The following is a 21,026-nucleotide window of genomic DNA, read 5'->3' as shown; positions in this document are numbered from 1 at the left end:
GCTAGGTGGTGGTTATGCCTCACTCATAGATTTATTTAAGTTTGAGGGGAAACTGTTTTTGGTTGGTTGGTTGGTTGGTTTTAAATCTAAGACTATCTTGGCAGGTGGACGGACACATACTCTGAATGTCCTGGCAATGCGGTCCATGGTGAGGCTTAGCGGAAGGATCTAGAGACGAGTCAGCTGACGCTGAGAAGCCAATGAGAATTCTCCAGTTGCTGCTTTAAATTAGAGCCATGGCAGTTACAGGAGCAGTCGCCATTAACACAATGTTGCCCCTGCTATGGGGAAAGCCTCGCGGATAACGAGGGGCTGCCAAAGTGGAGGACATGGGAAGTCAGAGGCCTTAACTGCTTGGGTAAACTACAATAGTCTCTTTAAATAAGTTAAACGTGTTTGGGGGCTGAAAGGCCAGAGTAGAAGGATTAATCTGTGATCCGAATGGATCGCTCAATGGTTCTGAATCTGCTCTCATTTGTTTTGAGGAAACGGTTTCTCTGAACTTCACTCATGGGACTAATCCTTTCCTACTGCCCGTTTAAGGTTCTCCATATAGCCTTCACGAATTTATATTCCTGAGAAGGACTTGGTGACACTTCAACGACTGTGGCACGAGGTTTTGAAGTTCTACCTCAACCTACATTAACGTGGTAGGATGGATTTTATGACTTGGTCCTTTAGAACAGTAAGGACTGAACTGTGTAGATATGGAGTACCTTTGTAAAGTATTTATTTATTTATTTATTTATTTATTTATTTATTTATTTATTTATTTATTTTCTTGTTGCTTTGTTTTGTTTTGGTTTTTCCCATCTGTCAGTTCATGCTATTTTCTGAGCTGATTAGACACCAAGGGTCCCGGTTTAGAAAGGCTTTAATATGCTGATATCTTAAACTTTTCCCTCATGTAGTGTTACAGAGGTTTCAGTACACCTCATCCTGCATTAGGGTCTTTGATCTATTTTGAATACTTTTGGTGAAGATTCCGGGAGAGGTTGGAATGGATGTCCATCTAGGCTTCTTTATCCACTTTAACCAGCTCTGTTTGTTGAAACAGTTTTCTTCAATATAATTTTTTGGCATATTTAAAAAATGTAAGTGGCCGTGGCTGTATATTTTTATTTCTGAGTCATCTATTCTATTGACAGGGGTCCACATAGCTCTGTCTCTTGTAATAACATTCATTTTTGTTTCTATGGCTCTGCAGCCTGAGAGCAGGTGCTGTGGTTGCTCCAGCATTGCCTTTGCAGGGGGATGACTTGGCTCCCTACAGTCTTTTGTTGTTGTCTCCTTATTTTGAGCCGTTGTGTTCCTTTGAGCTAAATATAATTGGGATTTTGCAAGGCATTGCATTGCTTCTGTAGGTAACTTTCAGTAACATGGTCGTTTTGCTGTTCTATGTAGTGGGAAGCCTTTCACTCTGCCAATGTCTTTTTGAGTTTCTTCAGTGTTTTAAAGTTTACACTGTTCAAGTACTTAGCTCCCTTAGTTTGGATTCTTTATAGGTGTTTTAAGTTTTTGAAAACACTGCATGGGATTGCTTTTCTGCTTAATTTCTCAGTACCAAAGTTTCTGGTGAATATGAACTGGACAGAATTTTTTGTTGCTGTGCATACTGCTTTTCTTGGTGAAAGTGTTAAAGCACACCTTAGTGCTTGTGTTCAACTGTTGGTACTCTTCTTAAGTGTAAGAGCTTATCATTTACCCATAGAGAGATTATTTAACCTTCTCCTTTATGTTTATAGCCCATTTACTTCCTCATTTTGCATTACTGCTGTAGGCAAAACCTTCAAGCAGAATACAGGGGTTTAGAGAGCTGATCCTAGTCTCTTATCCATTGACTTTAGATAAAATGGTTTCTGCTTTCACAGTTCAGTATAATGTGCTTTACAAGTTTGTTATGTAGAACCATTTTATGTTAAGGTGTGCTCTGAGACACTTCAGGGCTGCTGTCACAAGCAGAACGCTAGCTTTTCTCAAGCCCTTTTCTGTGTATCCTTCCATTTTGGGGAATGTGACCTTTTAAAGCAAGCATACTTTTTTCCACTGTTTCATTTTTCATATAATCCTTCAATCTCTCCTCTAAATATGTCTAAGGACTGAATTACATCTATTGATTTCTGTATCCTGAAGCTCCTCTTGGCACTGATAGGAAACTAGTTTGATCATAATAATTTTGCTGAAGGCTGTGAGCATGCTGTGAGCAAATCCTAACCTGAGCTAAGTTTTCTCAGAGTTTCACATTATTATTTATTTCTTTGTATGATAGTAATGTTTAATTGGAGAGTTTCCTTGAATCTTTATTCCAGCCCCAATATTCATTAGATTAAGTGGTGCAGTTTGCTGGTGAACTTTTTCACTGGCTACTTGTTTGATTTTTTTAGTTCTAATATTTTTATTCTTTGTTTTTAAATTCAGTTTCTTGCTGATGTTCTCATTTATGTTTCTAGTTTGCATCTCTATTTCCTTAGCTACATTCCTTCACCTGCTACTTTGTACCTTCTTTGAAACAACTGAATCTTATTTTGTACAGAGTTTGAATTCTCAGTGCAGCTTTCCAGTCACTTCACTGTCTCAAGTTTCAGCAGTTACATTTTAGGGGTTATGATCATTTCCAGGTTTTCATAGTAATTGTGCTTCTGTGCTCTCATTTCTACATCACTTGCTATTGGTATTTCTTCTAGTTTTATTTGGAAATGTTACTGAAGAGCTTCCTCTTGCAGGCTAAATCTTCATTACTGTCCAGAGGACAGAAATAACCACTATAACAGCTGTAACACCAATACAGACCATGACTGCAATAGACAGGAAGTTGATTAAATCTAACTACCACAGCTCAAATGAGAATATAGCAGAAAGTAAAAAAACTAGTGTGCGGTGAGCCATAAAGTTAAAACTGAATGTGGGTCAAAGTGGAAATAGTAAATGAATGAAGTTAACTAGGTGGGTGGAGGAACCTAAGAAGAAGCAATGCTGAATAAGGGAAAGGAAAGTGTAGAAGAAAATGAAAGCATGTTAGAAAGAGGAGGGGAGTGGCTGGTGAGATGGCTCAGTGGGTAAGAGCACCCGACTGCTCTTAGGAAGGTCCAGAGTTCAATTCCCAGCAACCACATGGTGGCTAATAACCATCCGTAACATGATCTGGCGCCCTCGTGTCTGAAGACAGCTACAGTATACTTACATATAATAAATAAATAAATCTTTAAAAAAAAAAAGAAAGAGGAGGGGAAAAAGGGAAAGACTGCATGAATCAGAAGATATGTGTGAACAAAACTAGGTAAATGTAAAGACTGAAATAAAAACTAGAAGGTTTAAAATGCCAGACACTCTTACTGAGGCTATGGAGTGCTAACAAAAAGGGGCCTATCATGACTGCCATTAAGAAGACCCAACAAGCAGCTGAAAGAGTCAGATGCAGTTATTTGCACCCAACCAATGGACAGAAGAGGCCTAACCCTGTTGTTGAATTAGAGAAGACTGAAAGAAGCTGAGTAGAAGGGCAACCCTGCAGGAGGACACTCAGTCTCAATTAATCTGGAACCCTGAGATCTCCCAAGCACTGGACCACCAAACACACAGATAATATGAGGCCCCCAACACCCATACATTAGAGGACTTCTGGTTTTGTGTCCACTCAGAGATGATGCACCTAACCCTCAAGAGCCTGTAGGCCCCAGGGAATTTAGAGGTCAGGTGGGGTAGGGGTAAGGGCATCCACGTGGAGATGTGGTGGAGTGGGGTGGATGTATGGGATGTAGGGCAGTCAGAGGGTGGATGAGGGGCAGGGAATGTAATATGGGGTGTAGAAAAATTAAAAATAAATAAATTTGAAAAAAGAAAAAATGTACATTTTAGATGGTATAAATGGATAACAGAAAGAAAAGAATAAAATACAATGGGCAAAATATTTTCTAAAGGATCCATCACTTAGAGATGCTTATTTCTAGGTTGGAGTGTTCCAACTGAAGATTTACAGTGGATCATCTCATCTTTATTAACTTTTGCATTCGTGCTGATCCCTGACCACTCATAGATCAGTTGTTTAACACAGTTCCTTTTAGGGGCTTTCATTATGCTCTCTCTCTCTCTCTCTCTGTGTGTGTGTGTGTGTGTGTGTGTGTGTGTGTGTGCGTGTTTGTCTGATGTGTGTGCATGTGTCCCATGAATCTCTGCTATGTATTCATAGTTTTTATACCTGTAGGGGTGGCAGGTTCTCCCTCTCCCCAGAGGCTCTCCATGCTCGGGGATGAAGATCATGCATGTGTTTTTAAGAGTTGAGTTTGGAAGGAGGGGGCACTGAGTTTAGTGTTGGGGGTTTCATCTTAGTGTGTTCTTATCCTACCCAGCAGGAGACAGTCTGTGTGAGAGAAGAAGTTAATGAAAACTTAAGGTCTTTACTTAACGTGACATTTCAGTTTTATATGTTCCTGTGATACTGATTTATTTTTAAACTACAGTTTGTGTGTTTGCATGGTATGTGTTTCAGCACAAGTTGGGTGTATGTCAAAGAGCTCTGTGGAGGTCGCTGGACAACTCTTTACAGTAAGTTCGTTGTTTTGGTATTAAAGGGAAGAGTGGTGAATATTTTGATTATGTGTTTCATTTTGCTTTCTCAGAATCACAGGTAACTTAAGTTTTAGTATTTTCTATTTGCAAGGTAATGATGGCATCACTTTTGTCTGGATTTGCCCATCAACGACTTTTGTGATGGCTTGTGTACTTTTGAGATAAACTATCAGAAGTCAGGTAACAAAGTGAACAAAATTGTCTTCTGATAACCTAGTGATCATTTCTGTTGGCATTTTATTACACACACACATATTTATGTATACATACATATGAAAAAGGGTTGTATGTATATTCATGGACAAATAGACCTTAATATACTCACAAACCAATTTCTATGCCCTACAAGTAGACGTCTCTAGAAGTAGATGTTTTATTGCCTATATATTATACAGATAGTTATCTATGTTGCTAACAATGGTTGCAAAGAAAATACTGTGGATATTTGTCATGTTTTCTAAATGTTTCTCACTGAAAATGTAGGTTCCTTAAGATGGACACCAAGGACCCACCCACACTATTGGATCTTGCTACACAGAGTTTAATGAGTAATGAGCATGCAGCAATCCAAGCCCTGGAGGAGATCCCAGGGGAGCTTTTTGTCCCTTTGTTCACTGCTGCCTTCACGGGTAGACACAAGAATATACTGACAGCAATTGTGAAGGCTTGGCCCTTTGCCTGTCTCCACATTGGGGCACTAAGTGTGCAGGAACCCCAGTGTGAACTCCTGGAAGCCTTGGTTGAGAGTCTTCAATTCCTCCCTGCCCTGAACTCAGCTACTAGGTAAGACCTGGTATAATAGAGAGATAGTAAGACACAGAAGAATATGCCTCTATCTGCTATCCTCTCAGATGTAGTATATGCAAATAGTGAAAAAGTTTACAGGACGGTTAGTCCAGCACGTGAGGTCACCTTAACACAACTGTCTTATAGTGTTGAATATGGCATGTAAGTGATTGAGGGAACTATTGGTGGGTTTGAAGTATGCTATTATTTGCATTAAACAAAGATATGAATATTAAGATTGCTGAGGATTTGCGAAGAAAAATGGAAAAACCAGTGTTCTTTACTTTTCATGGGAAGGAGTTATTGGCAGTAAGTCTATGTAAAAAGTGTAGACGAAGAGCTACAGAGATAGTTTAGCACTTAAGAGCAATAGCTCTTATTACAGAGAAGTCCAATTTCCAGGACCCCTAATGCAGCTCAAAACTGTAACTTCAGTTCTACAGGATCTGATACCCACATACAGGATAAACTCCAATGCACATGGAAGAGAAATACAAATAAAAACTGAAGTGTAGACCAAGAATACAGTGATTTGATTTTTGTGAACCCACAGTAATCCATGAAGTTTAGGAAATCCCAAGGTCAGTTTTGTTCTGCTCACTGCTGCCTCCATGGATGGGATTTCTGAGACCCTGAGAGCAATTTAAAGGTTTGGCCCTTTTCTGTCTCCACATGAGAACATTAAGTACACAAAGGGGTCTTCAGATGTTTCTTCCAAGAACTCAGCACTTCAGTAAGAATGTGTGTATTTCACACATGGTAAGATAGCAAAACCTTATAAAGGAGCCTGTTACAAGAGAACAGCAGTTAGTTATGCTGTTCTATCGCCCACAGTTAGTAATAGCAACTGCTGAAAATGCATGTGAGGTGGCTGGTCTGTCAGTTGAGATTACCTTAGAAACTCTGATGTCTTACCTAGGGTTTTAATTGTGTAATAGAGGTGAGCGAGGCTACTATTGATAGCTGTACAAAATGGAGACATTGCAAAGAAACAGGTGAGCAAGATTTGTGAGCATTAGATGCTATAGAAAATAGGAAAGGATAAAGTATTTGCATAGGAATGTTGTGCTGGTACGTTGTATATGAAATGATAGAGGAAAATATTATTTTGTCACGACATTATACTACTATTGTTCCTGCTTGGTTATATTGATGTTTGCCACCCCTCAGATCCTCTGGTTTTTGTCTGTTTTGTTTTTGCTTTGTTTTGTTTTGTTTTGTTCTTTTTTCTTTTTCAACCTACAGGAGCCCTAAGCTGAGGATCCTAGATTTAAGGCAGGATGCTGGCTGCAAGACCGTATGTCCTGAGATCACTACTAAATCGACAATTTGCTTTCATTCTTGTGCTCACTCTGAGCACTCTATCTTCAAAATTGAAGGCCAGGAGGGTCTTTCAAGTTCCAAGTCTGAGGCTCAGCCCTCTAAGTTCCCTATGGAATTAATAGTGGACATTTCCCTTGATGGTACTTTGAGGGAAAGGGAGTTTTTTGCTTTGCTTCTGAATAAAGTAGAGCAGAGCCTAGGCTCTCTGCATCTGTGCTGCAGAGATTTGCAAATTAATAATTTGTGTGAATGCAGACATGCATTAAGCCATCTGGATCTGAAATGTGTTCATCACCTGGCAATTGATGGATCTCCTCTTACTGAAGTCACCAACCTATTATCTCGTGTAGTACAACTGGACAAACTTAGCCTGTCTGAAATCGCTTGTAGATCTTTGAATGGGAGAACGTTTAGAAATTTTATCACCCAATTGAGTCGTATGGATCACCTGAAGGAGCTCAGCTTGTCTTCATTCTGCCTCACAGATCATCTTGAAAATGTCCTGAGGTAAGGGCTTGGGATAGATACTGGGTTTCAATTAACATCCAGTTTTTACGATAAGAGAAAGAATTCTTAGATACTCTTCAGCTTTCCATAACCATGTCTCCTACCTCAGCATGGGTAATGCTGGGAGTTTAAAAACAACCAGGAAAGGCCATCTTTCTATACTTGAAGAGAAAAGCAGGCTTTCAAAAACCTTAGCTAGCTAAGCATGGCCAGAAACTGTGCTCAATCCAGAAATATAAAGGAGAAAATATGCATGCAGTCCTTCTCTAGCAGTCAAGAGAGGAGGAACTGAAAGCAAGACTTTATGTTGTGGCACTGGTGCATGTACTATAGCCATATACCCATAGGCTGATGTCAGATGATTTTCCTAATCTGCTATCTCCAAGGTTCAGACTGTGAAGGTGGAGGCTGCCATTTATGGACTGGCGAAAGGGAGCTTCCAGTTGGTTGCTCCTTCTGTCCTATCTGTTCCAAGCAGGCGAACTAGTTCCACAATTTATCGTGCTGTAATTACAAAGTAGATAATGTTTTCACTAAGTCTTCACAGGACCCTATAACAACATATTTTACACCTTGTAAAGGTTAAAATATTACAAGTGAGAGTGTTAAATTGTCTTTTACAGACTCACAAGTCTATTAAGTGTGTGAAAGACCACATCATTACGTGCTAATACACTATAAGCTTAAAACAGTTTGTTCTAGGTTCATGAATATTGTTCTCCTCACCTGGTCCTCATTTTTCAGAATAACTTTTGTGTTTCCTCCCTACAGAGTACTCTCTGCTGCTTTGGAATTCTTGTATCTGCCATTCTGTGGACTTTCTTACAGTGACTTCAAGTTCCTCTCTGAGTGCCCTCAAGCCAATCATTTAAAGTTGCTGAATATCAGCAACAATCCAATATATTGGGAAGATTGTGAGCCATTCTATTATCTCCTGCAGAATGTTTCTAGCACCTTGCAGCATCTGGAAATTAATCATTGCTTTTTAACAGATTCTACAATCTCTGTTCTTATCCCAGCCCTGACCAGCTGTTCTCAACTTCGAGTGTTTCGCTTTTCTTCAAATCCAATTACCATGGGAATGCTCATGAGAATTCTGGAGCTATTAACACCATTGAAGGAGCTTAAATATGTGATTTATCCCATCCCTGTCCATTGCTATGGGAGGAGATATTTTCAAGGCAGTTTAGATAGACAGAAGGTTGAAGATGTGAAGACACAATTGAGATTAATGCTACAGGAGGCAGAAAGGAGTGATATGAATTGGATCACTTACTCTGATTAAATTATGCAGTCGAACACAATTTCAACCTGATATGTTTCCTTTAAGTGTTAACTTTTTTCTTAATCCCATAGTCAGAATATAAAAGGTTCTTATGTTGTAGGAGAATACAGTTAAGAAGTATAGGTATGTAACAGATTTCTATAGAGAATAATTTACAAGAAGATAGAGAACTTTGAGAGTACCTATGTGTCTCTCAGCTATTGCTGTGGATAGCATTTCATCTTACCAACTAAAATTTTAAGTAGAGGATATGGGAAAGTTTTGTTATAAAATACTAACAACACCCTGTCCTCACTGAGATTTACCTGTGTGCGTACTTAGTGCCAGTTGTGACAATAGAACTTTTCCTGGATGTGATTTTGGAGACAGGTGGCTATTGAAACCAACATTTTTATTGCATAAGTTGTTTTAAGCTTCTATCTTTCAGCTGTCTTCAGTTGTTTAAAGGAAACCACCTGGATTTAACAGTGACAAAAAATATCTGTAACTACTACCATTAAGTGGTTCAATTTATATTTCATGTTGATTGAGTGAGGATTATTTTGGGATATTATTGTAGACAGCAAGAATGAAAAGACAAGTTTCTGCCTCAAAAAACTCATAGACTGAATATTTCTCTGGTTTTTCGGTTGATAAAGCCACTTGGAAGGTGTTTTACACACTTAGACCCCAAGCTTCATCTTCCCTGCTCTTAATACATATTCTCTTCAATGCAAAACGGACTTTATAGTGTTGGATCTCGTCAGCAGGATTCAGGGATTCAATATTACCATCTTGGAGGCAAGATCTCACATCTGTTTGATGTCTACCATCTGGCCTGGTGCAAAATGCCTGGTATAACAGACTGGAAGGGAAGAGAACTTTGTTTCTTTGTTTTAGACGTCTCACTAAGGTTGTTTGACTCCACTCCTTTGGAACTTTGGCGAGACAGCATATGATTAGGAGTTTTGACAGAGGGAGTTCCTTTCAACTCAGGAGGCCAGGGAGGAGAGAGAGAGCTCTGAGTCCCCACACAGCCATCAGGAGTGTGATTACATTGACTTGCATCCTTGAACTAGCCTGCTCAAAGATTTCAACTGCCTGCCATGGAACCATCAGCTTGAGACCAATATGAACTTGGAAAGACAGTTAGGAGTCCAGCCACAACTCCGACTATTATTTCTTTAGATATTTTTTCTTTTACCACTAGTTCCTTCGTGGTATACCTGACTCAGTTTGATATTCTGATTTTTTTCTATTGAACTTTACACATTTGCCATAATATTGTGTAGCAAATGCATTATGCATGGAGCTGTTTATAGTTGAAATACGATTACCATAAACAGAAAATTGTAGTTTGCTCAAGATGTAGTGTGAAAAAAACATAAAAACCTATTAATTAGTATGATATTTTTGTTAATGTATTGAAAAGTTAATACACTACATTGCTAAAACGTAGAAAAAGTGTATAAAATTTAGTTTGTTCCTGTCAATCCTGATATGTCAACATCACTGCATTTAAATGACATACAAGTTTAATGAAAAAATCATTTATGCAGTGTTTTTATGAATAAACCTTTCTGCATTTAAATATCTAATAAGAATAACAGAAGCACCAGTGTGTCTATATTGTTTTAAGTTTGAAATTATACTGGATTTCAGATCAACTAAATAAAACTGTGGTTAAAAGCTACAGAATTTTGTTAACAGTTCTCACATGTCAAGATGATACTGAACTATATTTTAGAGATACAGAGCACTAAAATTTATCTGATAATTAACATGTGTGTTGATTACATTTATGTGTTAAAAGATTATCAAGTTCAAGAAGAAATTTAAACAAAAGCCACATACAAAATTCTGGCATATGATTTGTTAACAAAGCTGTTGAAAGACTCAAAACAAGAATGGAGAATTAATTACCTTAATCTCTTTCATATTGCTTTTATATTAAAATGTAGAATTTTAAAATTTATTCAAATATCAATGTAACAAGCAAATGTTTTATAATGTTGTCTTCTTAACATCACATTATTTTGTCATCTTTGATTAAGTAAAATGTTACTAACATTTAAGTCCATGGGATTCATTTAATATTTTTTTTAGGTTTTCTTCTTTCCAATGTAATTCTATACATTTTCTGGTCCTAACATAGGTTATTCTCAATTCCTTGCTTTCATTTAATTTGAAGATAATCTATGCTCAGGGATGATTAAAACATTTCTGAAACCTTTTCTTGGTTCTTTGTGAATTTCACATCATGCAATGCAATCACACTCATCTCCCCTTCCCCACAGACCCACATTCCAGACTTGCAACCTCTCTCCAACATATTAAAAAAAATCTCCGTTTGGAAGCCAGAGTGTATCAATGTGTCCCACAGTATACACTTTTGTCCAGGCAACTTTGTTTGCAAATATTAATTGCAATGACTTGTTGGTCTCATATGAGTCCTCTGATTTCTGCTACTCTGTTGATATGGGACCTCATTGGGACTCTTGGATATCCTGTTGCTGCCTTGTGTCATGGAGATCTTCTAGTTTTGGATCTGTAGGACTAGCTACTTTGTGCACTTCAGAAGTTCAGTGATGTAGTAGTTGTTGAGGTAGGCCACCTCAAAGCCCTGGATCTGGGCTTGAGAGGTATCTGAGCTGGCTGTTGCAGCCAGCTGGAGTGTTGCAGCCAGTGAGGGCTAAGGCCAGTTCTACCACTCATGACCTCGGGGCCATAGGTGCCAAGGAACTAGGAACAGGAGGAGGGCTGACTCTCCCACACTCATACCCTGGGGGCCAGCTCACCCACAATCCTCACATCAAGGGCCAGCTCTACTGTGCTGCACAGTTGAGGTGCAGGGCCGGCTCTACTGAATGATGCAGCTGCTGAGGGACAGGGTAAGGAGGAAGGAGTGTATCTCTCCTTCATCCATGCCACTGCATGGGAGACAAGTGGTAGGGCCAGCTTTCACTCGTGTCTATCCTTGAGGCCTGTCTCACCTACAACTTCAGCAATGTGCACAGCCATTCGAGTACTGTAGCTGGCTAGGGGTTAGTTCTTCTGCTCTTCTACAACCAGGGTCAGCTCTTCTAGAATGCCCAGGTGAGGGCTTGGGCCTGTTCTGCAAATGCCTGAGACATCAGTATTTCCCCCGGTGACAGCACAGATCAGGGACATCCATCTGGACTTTGGTGGTAACAGACCCCTACTCCTTCAGGGTACAGACTGAGGTGTGGTTCTCAGTGGAAGCACTGGCCCAGGACCCCACCATGGTCCCAGGTGGAATTACTGGCACTCATATCAAACCATTCCTCACCATTTTCATGTCTCCAGTTCTGCCTCTCTTCATTATGCCCACATCCTTCTGTTTCTCTTCCATTTCTCCACCACTTACTTGATCCTCTGAGAAGCACCCGAGGTCCTAGTGTCTGGTGTTGTCTAGGGAGTGGCCAGGAGTGCTAAATCTTGCTCCAGAATTGTGGCATCAGACAGGGGTCATTTGGGACCTGGTCTACCCATCCGCAGGTCTGGGTTGTGCAGAACTGGTGGTGATCTGCTTGCTCCTCTACCTGCCCACCAGAGTGTCCCAAGGCAAGGGTCATCTGTCTCAGCCTCACTCCTACTCAGGACCCTCAGATTCAGGGGAGGCTCTTCTAGTCTCAGGTTTGCTCCCAATACTGGAAAACCGACAGGGCCTGCATGGTGCCAGACTGGTGGTCAGCTCAAGCTCACTTTTTTCAGGCATTGTTAGGCTACTAATCATTCAGATATTCATAAGTGAGAAAACTGAACCTCTCTTCTGCGGTCTCTGACATATGTGACAGAGCAGCCACACATGCAGTGCTTCTAGGGGCAAGTAGAAAGGAATTCCTAAGAATATCCCACCTCAGAATTAAGTGCTAATCTACATCCAAGGTCTTCTATCTCAAAGAAACACAGAGTGATGTTGATTCTAGTACATTTTCCCCACAAGGCTTGATTCTGCAGGGTTTGCTTGTTTATTGAATGCATGCATGCATGTATGTATGGATGGATGGATGGATGGATTGGATGGATGGATGGATGGATGGATGGATGGATGGATGGATGGATGATACACAGATACACACACTTGCGTCATGGAAGAGATCACCTCAAGGTCTATTTCTCAGTCATTCTCCTCTCTATTGCATGAGACAGAGTTGCTTGCTGAGTCTAGAACAGACCACTTAGCTAGACTCCTTGGACCATAGGACCCCCTGATCATTTTATCTCTGCCTTCAAGTTCTGCTATTTCAGGCATTCACTGCCAAGCTAGGTTTTTACATGAAAGCAGGGGATGCCAACTCAGATCTTCATACTTATGCTACAAGTACTTAATTCACTGTGACATTTCTCCAGCCCTCTCCACGAGATTATTTTTTAATTGTTTTTTAGCCAGAGTTGGAGTTTATTAAAAATAAGAACTTGGGAATGAGTAAAGCATAACTAAAACATGGATGCTTCAATGAAGAAACTTACCTTAGTGGTTTTTTATTATGTGGACATATTCATACATGTATATGTGAGTGTGTGTGTGTGTGTGTGTACTTGAGACCTGTGTGTGTGTTTGTGTGTGTGTGTGTGTACTTGGACCCTGTGTGTGTGTGTGTACTTGAGACCTGTGTGTGTGTGTGTGTGTGTGTGTGTGTGTGTGTGTGTGTACTTAAGACCTGAGATTGACATGGACTGTCTTCATTTATGGCTATTTACCCTTAAAATCTTTCATGAATTAAGCTTTTAGCAGTACCACACATGTAAGCAATCATAGTAACCACTTTCTCCCCAGCTCCTCTCTCCTCCCTTCCTTGCCCTGATCTCATTTTCATATCCATGACTATTTCATTCTGTGAACTCTTGAAATCAGTCTGAATCATCTGAGGGTCATGGCTTTAATGGTTTGCAGAGGAGTCTTGTGGGTTCAGCAGTGGGTAAACAACTGAAGACAATAATTCTCCTTTGCCCAAATCACCTGCACTTCAGAAATAGAGCGGAAGCAGGGCGTGGTGGCGCATGCTTTTAATCCCAGCACTCGGGAGGCAGAGGCAGGCAGATTTCTGAGTTCGAGGCCTGCCGGGTCTACAAAGTGAGTTCCAGGACAGCCAGGACTATAGAGAAAAACCCTGTCTCGAAAAAACAAAAAAACAAAAAACAAAAAAAACAAAACAAAACAAAAAAAACAGAAATAGAGCGGAGGCTCCATGAACTCATCCTCTGCTCTGGACTGACTAATGGCTGACTGATGGCTGGACTGTGTGCAGTCAGCTATAGTTTCAGTGAGTTCACCACTGTAGTGGCTGTATGGAGGCTAGAGAATGACGTGTTCTAATTTTATTTTACACACACACACACACACAAATTCTTTTGAATTGTTTTCTCTTTCCTTGAAAATAAATTTCTTATTTCAAATAGTATATTCTGTTTTTCCCTCCTTCAACTCCTTACATATCCTTCCCTACCTTCCCTCCCATCCAGATCCCTTTCTGTCTCCCTTTACAAGCCAAACAGGCTTCTAAAGGATAATAAAATAAGATAAAAGAAATCCTAACATATTGGAATTGGATAAAGCAAGTAAACAGAAAGAAAATCGTTTGAGAAAAGGCATAAGAACCAGTGAACCACTTGGTCACACACTCAGGAATCCTTTAAAAAACACTAAACTGAAAGTCATAATATATACACAGGGGACCTGGTCCAGACTGTGCAGAATCTTTGTATATTGTCCCAGTCTCCGTAAGTTCATATGTGCATTGATATTGATATTATCGATTTTTGAAGGCTTTGATTTCATGTGTCCTCATCTCCTCTGGTTCTTCTATTCTTTCTACCTCTTTACACACACACACACACACACACACAGAGAGAGAGAGAGAGAGAGAGAGAGAGAGAGAGAGAGAGAGAGAGAGAGAGAGAGAGATTACTTAAAATGAAGCCTAGTAGGAAATTAGGGGAAATGCCATCCAACATCATCATACTAGTAAGCATCCAATAAAAGAGAGTTTACAAATCGGAGAGGCATGAAGGTGCAGCAACTGATCCTGCTTGTAGGAAAAACATGTCCATGTGACTCCCAGCAGGAACACTTGACAGAGAAAACTTTTCGGTGGGGATGGTTGAGATACCTATCATCTTCCTCTCTGTAGGCTAAGTCAAGAGGATCTGGAGGTGGGAATCTTTTCACCATAAACCTAAAATTCCTCCACATATTTTCTCATAAATCTATTTTCAAGATAGTTTTTTCCACAGTCAACAGTCTCAGAAACACCTGATATTCCTTTGTGTATATTCTGTCAGAATCTATGATACCACAGCAGACAAACTTTAAAGGTAGAATAAAGCAATGTACACGGTATAGTTTATGATGGGATTTGAAAATATATTTTGATATTCTGAAATTGAAATATAATTTTTTTATCTTGCCATCTCTTCCATGTACTCTCATTGCACTCTCTTTCAAATTCTGTCGTCTATTTCTGTACTGGATAGCTTTTTATGTTGGAGATGAGATGTTGATCAGGACCCTGTTCTGAAACAGGGCAGCATGACACTATTAACATAGGTTAGGAGATGTGTGGTGGCTCCCCAGGAATTCAGCAGAGAATGTTCTCACCCAAGTGGTAAATGATGGCTAATTAAGTGTCCCTTGAGGTCTTATCTGTCATTATAAACATAATTGTTTAGTGACAGGGCTAGAAGGACACATAGTACAATGAGTGCTTAATTATTTTTCTGCTCACTTTCCTGCTAGAATGAGGAAGAAGGAATGTTATGACAAAGGGAACCATAGATCCCTTAAAGCTCCATTCAAAAATCAAAATGACTGTACCCTATCAGTCTAGGTAGCCTTCCAAAGGAGGACAGAAGAGCCTTGGCTGTATCCAAGAAATGCTATGTAGGGGTAAGTGTGGGCCCCCACAGCTGAATTAAAATAAAAATGAATGCAAAGCCTTACCTACAATTGGGGTGCTTCTGTCCTTTTTTTCCTCCCATCATTCTAGTTCCCTCCTTTCCTCAAGTGATATATCATTTCTTCAGCGAAAATTTTGTACTGAGACCTGAGTTGGAGAGTACTACACCTTTTTCTAGCATAGTAAAGATATCATTACATAAAATTTATAATGTCATCCATTTTTAATTTACAGTTCAGTGGCACTAAAAGAATTTATATTATTATGAAAAGTGAGTAAAATTCAACCTTCACAGCTTTTTTTTTCATTTCCAAGTATTGCTTTGCCATTGACCATCAATTTCACATTCTCCTGTCTGCTAAAATTCTAGTGACTATGATTCTATATCAATTAATTTACTATTTTAACTATATCCTATGAATGGAACAGTGCATTTGTATTTTTGTGTCATATTATTTCTCTAGCACAAAATTTCAAGTTTTATTCATTTTGTATTTACTATGCTGTCACTCCATTTTAGGACAAACAGCATTCTCCTAATAGAACATGTCATTGTTTGCTTATCCACTCATATGTACAGTGAAAATTGACTTAGTTCCATGTTTGTATTATTATGAATAATATTGACATGCCTATTGCCTTGCAAATACTTGTTCAAGTTTCTTCTTCCAATACCTTTGAGGATGTACATATGAAATTACTAGATATATAAGAAAGTAAAGTTTATTTATTATTTATTGTATTTGTGAAATTATAATTATATCATTTTCTCATTTCGTTTCCTTCCTCCAAATTGTTCCATATGCCTCTCTTTGCGGCCTTCAAAATTCAACAGTCATTTTTAAATTAGATTTTGTTATATGAGTATATGTATTTCCTAAATATATTTCTTTATTAAATGACAAAAGTTGATCCAGGGTGAATATGTAATTTTAAAGTCCCACTCTTAGGAAAGGGTAATAGTCATCAATGAATGTGAAGACTTTGGGTTCTTTGTCATTTTCATTTGCATTTCCCTGATAGTTACAAATATTGAGCACATGATATGCTTTTTCATTGTCTTTGAAGAAATATCCTTTCAAGTTTGGCCCTTTTAAACTACTCATTGCCTCCTTATTTTGTTGTATGTTATATTTATATATTTCCTATCAATAATGTCAAATATGTTCTCAAATGTACTTTATAAGATGTTGGTTATTTTAACAGTGGTTTTGTTATTAATAGTGGTTTCATGTGAAAACTAGACACACCTGACAATTCTTTGAAAGATACAATCAATAACCATGAAAGAATGGAAATTTTTATTAGATTTCAAGCAATAAAAGATAATAATAGTTTAAAAGCTGTTCAAAGCAATAGTGATAATTTCTGGGTTCATAGTAATAAACGTGGGTGAATTCCAACAAAATTTAAAGATGAAATAAATCTACTTTGCATAACATTTTCAAGGATATAAATATGATCCACTTTCTATTTTATTTTGACATCAAGACTGTCTGTGCCAACCCAGACAACACTGTCAGAAAAAAAAAGAAAGAAAAAGGAAGTGTTTTGTATATAGTTGTAAAACTCCTCAATAAAACATTAGCAAATTGAATCTATCAACACAGTATAATAAAACACCCCGTTTTGTTTGACTATATTAACAAATTTAAGATAAATAAAATGACTGTGTTTCCAGCCATGAAAAAAATGCTGTAAATAAAAACCATTTGCCAAAATTTTAGAAATAAGGATAACTTTTTTGTCTGTGTTTTTAAACTTTTTAGACATATTTATTTTACATATATGAGTGTTTTGCCTGGTGTTCATGGAGGTCAGAAGAAGGCACTGAGTTCCCAGGAACTAGTGTTCTCAACCATCTCTCCTGCAATGGCCTGGTTTTTAAGTCAAAAACGTATTCTCATTCTCTCTCTCTCTCTTTTTTTATTTTTTTAATTTTTGTTTTTGAGACAAGGTTTCTCTGTGTAGCTCTGGCTGTCCTGGAGCTCACGCTGTAGACCAGGCTGGCCTGGATCTCAGAAATCCTCCTGCCTCTGCCTCCCAAGTGCTGGGATTAATGGCGTGAGCCACCACCAGCTAAAAACTTCTGCTCTTTTGTCCACTAGATGTGACCTTAGTTCTCAGAGTTTGAAATCTCGCTTGGGAGTAAGTCAGGCAGTGCTTAAGTCATACTCATATATTCCACGTAACTTTTCTTGAAAAAAGATGTAGGCAGATGCGTAGGTACCTAAACGTGATTTGCCAGTCAGGACAGGGCCTCGTAGCCTGGAGAACCGCACGGAGCTGAGGTGGAGAGAGGTCAGCTGACCCAAGCTAAGCCAATAGGAATCCCCCAGTCAGAGCGCTAAGTTTGAAAAGGAACCCTTGGGGTCCTCAGAGGGGCTTTTGAGGACCCGCGCCCTTGCGCTTGCGCGTGCTTTCTCACTCTCCGCTTTTGAGGATCTCTTGACTAGAAATAAGCTGCTGCCGTGCGACAAAGGTGCCGGAAAAGTCAGAAGATTCTCCCGACCCTCTCACTGAGGTAAATGACAGACATTTCTTTTTAAATTGAACTTATTTGGGATGAAGGACATAGACACGGGGTTTTGGGACTTATCAATCTTACGGGTTTTTACGGGTTCCGCCTTGGATGCTCGAAGGTCAATTTCGTGTTACTGTGTAGAGGTATTGGTTCCTGAGGTGTGCGTCACTTCAATTTTGTGACCAATCTCTTCACATTCTCTATTAAAATATTCCACACATCGTTTCACCTCTTCTTCAAAGATTTATTTTAGTCCAGGTGTGATGGTGTACTGGAGGCTGAAACAAGTGGATTTCGCGTTTTGGCACAGCCTGGGTAGAGAGTTAGGCCTTGTCTCAAAAACAAACAACCAAAAAACCAAAAAACTATTTTTTTCATCCTTTACTTGAGTCTATTTCCACAGTGAAGCCTTAGGGGGCCTGGTGGTGGTGGAGGGGGAGAAAAAGAAAAACCGCAGCCAAATAAATAAATAAAACCAAAACCTACAGAACACCATTTTTTTTTTAAAATACAGAACACATTTTTTTTTAAAATTTTTTTTAATGCTTTGCATCAGCCTGGGTTTATGGTAAGACCTTGTGTTCCTGCCCTGATTAACTTGTAAATTAAAATAAACTCTTTCCTCCAAGAGGAAAAACTAACCAAGAAACAAATTAAAAACTCACAAACTCCACTATTTTTTTTTCCATTGAGTCAGTATGGGTACATGGTGAAGCCTTATCACAAAGAAAAAGGAAGAAACAAAAACAAAAAACAATTTTTTTCTTCCTTTGCCTCTTAGTCTTACTAGTTTTATATGACATGCTTTTTAAAATAGTAGAAAAGTGAGCAGTGGAGATAATTTATTCATTTCCCTTTTAGTTTATTTAATTTATATTTTAAAATACTTTTGTGTCTAGTACAAATATCTGTTCATTTACCTGTTGGAGATAAGTGTGATTTCATTTCCAAGGCATTTTGAATTTTTTTCAGTGCCCTGCGCTGTGACTGGTCAGAAACTTTGTGATATTTTATCTCTGCATTCTGAGAGTAAGTGTTGCAGGTATTTTCTTCCATGCCTGACTTTTATCTTTAAAGCTTTTAAAAATAACTTGAGGGTTCTAAAATATGTTCTCTCAGATATCTCTACTATGGACATTTTACAAATACCAAATCTAGGAGATTAGCATTGAAGTACAACTTATTATAGATTTCATTTTAATTTTTCAGTGTTTTTTATTTTATTATAAATTTTCCCTCTGGAGAATTTTATATATGGATGCAATGAAATATGATCATATTCACCCCACATTTCTTCTCTCCAATTCCTCCCACATTCCCTCTCTAGCATGTCCTCTTCCAAACTTTGTCTGCATGTCTTTTTTTTTTCTTTTGATACCCCACTGACTCCAATTAGTGCTGCATATATGTTATTCTAATCGATTCCCTTTTCATTTCAGAACGCCATTCACAAGACTTGGCTGAATTTAGTTGTCATTTCTCCATAGTCCCATTCTGCCATATAAGCCTGAAACATTTGAAGAGGATTGGTAAGAATTTTTTTCAAGTTGCTGTGGGTTCATCCTTTTTAAAAATTATACAATGTGTTGTTATAGTATTACATTTCCAGTATGTATATTCTGCTCCTTTGCTCCTGTTCTCTCTCAATGCCCACTCCTTCTTTATTTTCCTTACTTCAAACAGACTCTGTGTTGCTCTCATTGCATATTTTTGTGTAAGTATGAATATATATTAAGTCTAAGTTTTTCCTTAGAGAAAGTATGTAATATTTATCTCATAAATCTGGAGGATTTTTGAGTAACCTGATGATTCTTTGTTGTTGTTGTTCTTTTTTTTTTTTTTTTTTTTTTTGAGACAGGGTTTCTCTGTGTAGCCCTGGCTGTCCTGGAACTCACTTTGTAGACCAGGCTGGCCTCAAACTCAGAAATCTGCCTGCCTCTGCCTCCCGAGTGCTGGGATTAAAGGCGTGAGCCACCACACCAGGCTGGTTCTTACTCCTATGTATTTTCCTACAAATGCCACCATTTTGTTTCTCTTTCTCACTTGGTCTTAACTCCAGTGCATGCATACACCTTACTTCTAGAATCTGTTCACAGTTGATAGAGTTCTAGGATGAATTCACTCCTGGATTATTGTAAAAAGCAACATCAGAAAAGTGAATGTGCAGGTATTTCTATGGTGTGTTCTTTTAGATTTCTTAGGATGCTATGCCTGGAGAGTAAAATACTTCTAGATTTCCTTTTCTTCAGGAGCCTCAATAAGGATTTCCATATTTTCACCAGCATTATATGAGTTCCTTTCTCCCACATCATCACTAGCATTTTTTGTTATTTAGCATCACAAATGTACTTTTGATTATCAGTTTTATTAGGGCTAAGGAAGTTAAGCATTTATGAGTACATTTATTAACTATTTATATTTCTTCTCTCGAGCCAAGTTTAGTTAATTTGTTATTTACCAGTGTGGCAGCTTCTATATTTGATACTGAATGGTTTAGGTTCTTTAAAGTGTATATTAATTCTCTATAAAATGTTTATAGCTAGAAAATAATATTCCCGTCCTGTTGCTTGTCACATTGTTGTTTCTATTGCTCTGCAAAGATTTTTCATTTCATCCAATTTAATTTGTCAGTTCCTGCTATCGTTTCCTGAGCTGTTTCCAGAATGTATCTTAGGGAAGCTTTACTATGCCTGTGCCTTAAAACTCTTTGTCTTGTACTTATTCTTTAAAAAGTTTCAAGATGTTGCAACTTACATTAGGACTTTCATTCATTCTAAATTGATTTTTGTAAATAGAGACAGGGATATGAGTTTATCTCTCCACATTTACATAGCTAGTTTCATTAGCTCCTTTTGTTTAAAAAGGTTTTCTTTTCTGTCATTGTATATTTGGGCACTTTTTCCCACAAATCAGGTGATTGTGGATGTATCGTATTATTTCTGGGATATTTATTCTCTTCTAGCAACTTGGACATCTCCTTTTGTGGCACTAACATGCTATTTTTGTTTCTATTGCTCTAGGATCTAATTTGGACAGTCTTATTTTTATTCCAGTGAAGAAATTGAAGAAGTCAATTAAGAGGGAACGACCTTCTACAGACAAGAACCAGTGAGTAAATATTAGCTGCTTTCAAATT

The 21,026-nt window shown here is 38.4% G+C and overlaps 1 protein-coding gene and 1 pseudogene across 1 annotated transcript; one reads left to right on the top strand and one right to left on the bottom strand.

Annotated features, from left to right (window-relative positions):
• Positions 1 to 5,056: 5,056 nt before the first annotated feature.
• Positions 5,057 to 8,487, top strand: LOC147004565 (melanoma antigen preferentially expressed in tumors-like). The gene is made up of 3 exons (XM_085837596.1): positions 5,057 to 5,349; positions 6,598 to 7,182; positions 7,954 to 8,487. The coding sequence occupies exons 1-3, from the start codon at positions 5,060 to 5,062 to the stop codon at positions 8,465 to 8,467; spliced, it is 1,389 nt and encodes a 462-aa protein (XP_085693722.1). The 5' UTR covers positions 5,057 to 5,059; the 3' UTR covers positions 8,468 to 8,487.
• Positions 8,488 to 12,183: 3,696 nt separating this feature from the next.
• On the bottom strand, positions 12,184 to 12,297 carry LOC147004564 (small nucleolar RNA SNORA17; annotated as a pseudogene).
• Positions 12,298 to 21,026: the final 8,729 nt, after the last annotated feature.

Source organism: Mus caroli, unplaced genomic scaffold (genome assembly GCF_978045245.1).
Source record: "Mus caroli unplaced genomic scaffold, Mus_caroli_1 scaffold_5, whole genome shotgun sequence".
NCBI lineage: Eukaryota > Metazoa > Chordata > Mammalia > Rodentia > Muridae > Mus > Mus caroli.
Note: the sequence above shows the minus strand (reverse complement) of the source record. Positions and strands in the feature narration are given on the sequence as shown.